At 35.2% G+C, this 6,685-nt stretch overlaps 1 protein-coding gene across 5 annotated transcripts; it reads left to right on the top strand.

The window, feature by feature from the left end:
* The first annotated feature begins 770 nt into the window (after positions 1-770).
* On the top strand, positions 771-5,034 carry LOC140971605 (auxin efflux carrier component 6-like). Of its 5 annotated transcripts, none has more exons than XR_012174344.1 (7): positions 771-1,367; positions 2,313-2,830; positions 4,001-4,202; positions 4,311-4,396; positions 4,481-4,618; positions 4,697-4,769; positions 4,851-4,878. XR_012174344.1 is itself a non-coding variant. In XM_073433947.1 (7 exons), exons 1-7 carry the CDS (start codon positions 943-945, stop codon positions 4,915-4,917), a joined length of 1,515 nt encoding a protein of 504 aa, XP_073290048.1. In that variant the 5' UTR covers positions 772-942; the 3' UTR covers positions 4,918-5,034. The 5 variants fall into 5 exon arrangements, 3 of the variants coding, with proteins under 3 accessions (XP_073290048.1, XP_073290050.1, XP_073290047.1); XR_012174343.1 differs by having other exon boundaries at positions 4,693-4,769; XM_073433947.1 differs by having other exon boundaries at positions 772-1,367; positions 2,313-2,812; positions 4,461-4,618; positions 4,693-4,769; positions 4,851-5,034.
* The last annotated feature ends 1,651 nt before the right edge of the window (positions 5,035-6,685 follow it).

Here is a 6,685-nt window from a genome sequence, read left to right as displayed (position 1 = left end):
TTTGGTTTGGTTTGGTCTGAATTTTTTAGTCTAAACTTCGAATTAGTTAATTTTAAAACCAATTTTAAACATAATCAATCCAAACTAACGTGTTAGAATTTAACGAATAAAAACAATAAATTATGTATACTTTTTCAACGAAAGTAAATCTCTTACTCACACAGTAGTAAGCCGCTAGGTGTGAAACAAAGGAATACTACGTCCGCTCTCGTTCACTTCTTTCCACTGCCGCTCGCTTCGATTCGGATGGGAGTAGGAAGACAAATGCACTGGAGAATGGGACAAAACAGAAAAGTGATGGGCTGGTGCATGCGTGGATATTGGGCCCATTCCTTTCGCTTTATCACGTGTGGACAATTCTTGCCCCTTATTTCCCAACACTCCACCCAATTCATTCATCTCCACAATTTTCTGTTTTTATTTTTAACTACCCTTGTGCCACAAGAATACAGAAAATTATTTTAATGTATGTCTTCATCCGGTCGGCCCCTGTACATGATAAGAGGTGGAGAAATGGACTTTTCCAACACGTGCACGAGCAAATTAAGGCGTGACACTATTGTTCCAATGTGTAAGCACATTGCCCATTAGTTCTACAATTTTAGTGAAACAGAGTACTCTACTTCAGAGACACACACTGGCCCAGCTTCCATCATATTTACAAATTTTAAATCGAAAATAATCAAATAAGTTTTTCAACCACAAGTAATCAATATTTAGTATTAAAATGTAGCCACTAATTTCACCGGACAACATAATCTGCAAAGCTAATTTTCAATCACTAGAGAAAAATATTGCTCCCACCCTTCATTTACTAGTGTGTACATGCCAAGTTGTTGTTAAGTCTAAGAATCATAGGTACTTCCTTCACCACACCACATCTTTCTATATAAGAAGCCTCGAAACACACACATTCACTACACAAACAAAAATAAAAAAAAAATGATTAGCGCAGATGATTTCTACAAGGTCATGTGCGCTATGGCGCCTCTCTACTTCGCAATGCTCCTGGCCTACGTATCAGTCAAATGGTGCAACATATTCTCTCAGGAGCAATGCTCAGGAATCAACCGATTCGTTGCGGTTTTCGCGGTTCCGGTTCTATCGTTTCATTTCATATCACAGAACAACCCTTACGAAATGGACACCAAGTTCATATTGGCGGACACCGTCTCTAAGGTTTCTGTGCTTGTTTTGCTGTCAGTTTGGTGCATTTTTAGAGGGAAATCGGAGTGGTTGATTACTATTTTCTCGGTCTCAACTTTGCCAAATACATTGGTTATGGGGATACCTTTGCTTAGAGCCATGTACGGGGAGTTCACACAGAGCATCATGGTTCAATTGGTTGTGCTTCAATGTATTATCTGGTATGTATATATTATAATATACTTGTCGATTAATACTTACACATGATATTTTTGTTCTCATGTCTCGAGATATACATTCTTTATTATATGTGAAGTTTGAAACTTTATTGTTTGAGACTTGAGAGACGGCTGAACCCACCTTGTCAACCTCTTTATAGGTTGGTGGTTTTTTTTAGTAGAAAACAATAAATTATACATGAAAATTGTTGTTATTTAAACGTTTGCGCATCCAATTTTCGAAATTTATTTATCCTTTTTTCCTGTCTTTTTTTAAATGCTTGGTTACATCAATGTTCTTACACATATGCAACCTCGAGGACAAAGCAGATGTGTGCTCTTATTTTATATATCTTGTTCGTGACTTCTTATTTTTTACTCCAAATTATTTGGAAGGAGTCACTTTTATTGTATCGTATTACTAAATTTATCCAACAAATCTAAAAAGCCATGATTGGATTTAAAAGAGTGGCTAATGGACATAATATTTGCCTGACATATACTAAAAATATCGGACCGTAAAATACCTTAGTCTTGATAAATAAATAAATATATATATATTAATTCAAATATGTGTGTGTTTGTTTGTGTTCAAGATAGATAAAAAGCCAATCCCCTTTTGTTTTGGAACATAGTGAAGCAATTTGCCCAACCCAGAAAGTGAGTTGAATTTTATGTCAAAAGTTTAAGAGCAGAAAGCGCATTTCACTTTTTAGTTGAAATTCAAATTTGTTTTTTGTTTTTATATAACGATTTCTTTTCTTTTTTTTTTACCATATATATGCTGTTTTTAAACATCCGCATTTAATTTTACTTTAGATGCTTCAAACCTTAAATTTAATCAATTTGGCTTATATTAAATAATGACAGAATTTAATTTATCCCCTAAATTTTAAACTAGAAAATGAAATTGTAAACTCCATAATTTAGAGTTTCAACTAATTGCAGGTACACACTGCTGCTCTTCCTCTTTGAATACAGAGCTGCAACTATACTAATACAAACCCAATTCCCCGGCGGAACCGCCGCCGCCGTAACCAAATTCGACATCGACAATGACGTCATCTCTCTGGACGGCCGGAACCCACTCTGCACAGACTCCGAAATCGACGACGCCGGACGCATTATCCGTGTCCGCATCCGACGTTCCACATCCTCCACCCCACCATCATCCTCCGTGGGGGTAACCCCACGCGCCTCCAATCTCTCCAACGCCGAGATATTCTGCATCAACACACCCCACGAGTTCGGGCTCGGGTTTCGACCCTTCAGCCCGAGGATCTCGGGTTACGCTTCGTCTGACGCATATTCCCTCCAACCCACCCCAAGAGCTTCGAGCTTCAACGAAATGAATTCAACCGCCACGAGCCCCGCCGCGGGTAAGGTTTCCAGTCTGCCATCACCGGTGGTGAAAATCCTGTGGGAGTCGCCGTCGGAGGGGTCCAGAGGTAATGTTAACATCGGAGGTACGTTTGAATGTTACGTCAATTATTGCCCCTGACAGTGTATATTTCTTGCAAGATTTTGCTTGGATTTAGCGATAGCTTAAATTGGATTCTTTTTTTTTTTCGAAATTAACGAAAAAGAATCTGGAAACATAGGCGTGAGAGTTTAAACAATGCATGCAGATGGCAGGCGTCAGTAGGGTTTTGCATGTAGATTTGTGAGCATACGCACAGAGAATTGACCTGACAATGTTGGTGGCCAAATTAATACAACTAATAAATTCCTTCAAAAAAATAATATAATAGTTTTAAAAAATAATACTAATTATTTTAAAGAGTCGTTAATTCTAAAATATTTTAATTTGGAGAGGAGCTTTCGTGAAAATAATGTTACTGCAAATTAGAAATCAATAACGCAATGAATTTGATACATATAATACATAAATAATATATATTTAAAATTACAAGTTCCCAAAATGGGTTTTACATCTGTTTTGTTACTTGCTTTTATCAAGTTTCCGTGCAAATTTTCAATTTACTTAAATAAAAGCGAGATCGAGTAATTATTAATATTCGCTTGCATCATAGCAATGTATTTTTCAACGATTTATAAAGTTAACAGTAAACACTTTTCTTTTCTCCTTTTATTCCATTACTTTTTTGTGTTACCTCTTTTTCGTCGGGAAGGGGGGGAAGGGGAGGGGGGAATTGTAAACCAGATCTCGCATTAATTTGTTAAAACCGATCTAAAAATTTTATTGTGCCCGATTGATAAAGAATAGCCAGCCTAACCAAAAAACCAATCAAAGAATTCTCGTTTTCTCGATTTTTGAAGAAATCGACATGGTTTAAATAACCTTCTAAAACATCATAAATAAAAATTCATTTGTGTCTCTCTACTATTATAATTTTTTATAGAGGACTTTTTTTTTCTTTTACTCTTTTCTAGTGTTTACAGTGTTGTTGGGGTCAACTTACTTTTGGTAATGGATGGCATTATTATTACTAGGAAGCACGTGAGTCTGAATTAGGATTCGATACTTATATTTGTATCATCGCTCCTTTGAATTTATGTTGTAATGATGGTAATAATAATGATTATTATAATATCTTTATTATATTAAAATTAAAGGAAATTTAATAAAACTAGATCTATTTGTGCAATATATATATATATGTATACTTTTCCAGATAAAGATCTTAGCTTTAGAGACTGCATAAAGATTCCAGTGGAAGAGGGATATGATATGAAAGGTGAACCGGCCAATCACGAAATGCCACGTGCTGTAGTTATGCTAAGAATTATATTAATCGTGGTTGGAAGGAAGCTTTCGCGTAATCCAAATACCTATTCCAGCGTTTTAGGCCTTTTATGGTCTCTCATATCCTTTAAGTAAGTTGTCAGTGCAATTTCAATTATCATACACATCTGATCAGTAATTTTAAATAAAAAAAAAAAGTTTACAATGAAATTACAAATCTTGTTGGGATGAGATAACAGATGGAAAGTGGCAATGCCGAGTGTGGTGAAATACTCGATCAAAATCATATCGGATGCAGGGCTTGGGATGGCCATGTTCAGTTTGGGTATGTTATTTATCTTAATTAATTATTTAAAAAAAAAGGGAAAATCTGAATGTTATTATTTTAGGGTTGTTCATGGCACTCCAGCCTCGAATAATCGCTTGCGGCTTAAAGATGGGAGCCATATCGATGGTGATCAGATTTATCGGCGGTCCGATGTTGATGTCTGGGGCGTCTCTAGCCATCGGGCTTAAAGGAGTGCACCTCCACGCGGCCATAGTTCAGGTATATAATAAAAATTCTTTTATGACTTTTTTTAATATATCAGTATTGTTTTTGGGTAATTGTGTATTGTGTAGGCAGCTCTTCCCCAAGGGATTGTACCATTTGTATTTGCTAGAGAATATGGGTTGCATCCAGACATATTAAGCACCGGGTGAGCCTAAAATTTGAAGAGTAAAATTGTTTTTGTTTTCTATATATTTTTTAAAACTTTTGTTCGACTGATTTTTTGCAGGGTTATATTCGGCATGTTGATTTCTTTACCCATTACAATACTATATTACATATTATTAGGCCTATGATTATGAACCTCCCACTTAATTATTGGGTCCAATTCAACTGCTCTTGATATGTATAAGCGTGTAAAACAAATTCTATTTTCAATTTGTGATATTCAGATTTAATTGAATTTCATGAAATTATATTTCAAGTTACGAGTTTGCTAATTTTAAAATGAATCAATTACTCAATTCTATATTTATTATATTTTAGTTACTGTCATGAGAAATAGTTTTTTTTTAAAAAAATATCAATAATGATCAAAATATTCTGAATACATCTATGAGTGTATTCGAAACGATGTTTATTGAAACAATGTGTATTCGAAACGATGTTTATTATGTATCACCCACTTTCCTCTGTAAGTGACTCAAATTCGAGCCCTCCCCACCCCATAGTTTAGGATTTATAAAAAAAAAAAAAGACAATAGCGAATTATATATATAATTGAAAAACCTCGACTTATTGATGACAGACAAAAGCTAGCCATGCTTTGGAAGGACCGTTATGACAGTTAATTCATTGCTTATATCGAAGTGTTCAATGTTCCACACCACAAACTAACTTAATTGTCGTCCTTTTCAAATTAAATAAACAATCTCAATTTATTAAATCTTTGAATAACAAAATTTATTGAAGTGATTCCATTATTTCAACAAAGTAGTTAGTGCCTTCAAATTGTGACCAATGTTAATATATATCATTCACATCACAAGTATATAGTCACGCATTAAAATATATTTTCAGAAAAGGAAAAACAATGGGTTGAAAAATGTACTAAATTATCATCTTTAGGAACAAGAAGGATTCTTCACCCCTAAAAGTAAATTAATTTGGAATAGAGACATGGATTTAATCGAAATAACATAATGTAAAAGGTTGTTTGGACGTTTAAAATCGAGGACAAAATATCATATTTTAAGCTCAATTGTAACCGTCCACTCTGTTGCGATGCAACCAAATTTAGGATTTATAAGATCTAGAGAAAGATCATGTGTTAATAAAGATGGAATGATATCTCCATTAGTATGAGGCTCTTTGGGTGGTTCCAAAAGCAAAACCATGAGGGTTAAAACCCAAAGTGGACAATTTCATACCAGTGTGGAGATATCCGGATTCCATTGGTCCTAACAAGTGGTATCAGAGCCATGGTTTAGATCGAGCCGTGTGGGTAGAATCCTCGATACCTAAATGAACGAGGTGAGGGCTCCCAATAAAAATCCTTGATTAAACTCCCGAGGTGGTTTATGCTCCCAGTATTCATGTAAGGCGTGCGCTCCGACGCAGTGAAGTGGAGTAACCTCGATTGGAGGACGAATAAGGCTTGAGGGGAGGCTCGGACCATGATAATAATAGTGGGACTTCGTTTGAGGAGAGGATTGTTCGGATGCAACCAAAGTCCCGTATTGGAAGATCTAGAGAAAGATCATGTGTTAATAAAGATGGAATGTATGAGGCCTTTTGGGTGGTTCCAAAAACAAAACCATGAGGGTTAAAACCCAAAGTGGACAATATCATACCAGTGTGGAGATATCCGGATTCCATTGGTCCTAACACACTCTCCAAAATTTTTTTAAAAAAATTGAAATAATTATCTGTATATAAATACTGATTGATGCTTCCGTCAAGAATATTTTATTCTTTGAGATTATGTCTAAAAACGAGACTAAACTTAAAACCTTCGAAATTAGTTGTAACTTGTAAGCATCCGGAATAAGTGGGTTGTTAAGTGCAGTTATATCATACATTTGGAATTCCTTCTTCACCAATTCATACGTAAAAAAAAAAAAA

Source organism: Primulina huaijiensis, chromosome 2 (genome assembly GCF_012295235.1).
Source record: "Primulina huaijiensis isolate GDHJ02 chromosome 2, ASM1229523v2, whole genome shotgun sequence".
Taxonomy (NCBI): domain Eukaryota; kingdom Viridiplantae; phylum Streptophyta; class Magnoliopsida; order Lamiales; family Gesneriaceae; genus Primulina; species Primulina huaijiensis.
This window is presented reverse-complemented; position numbering and strand designations above follow the sequence as displayed.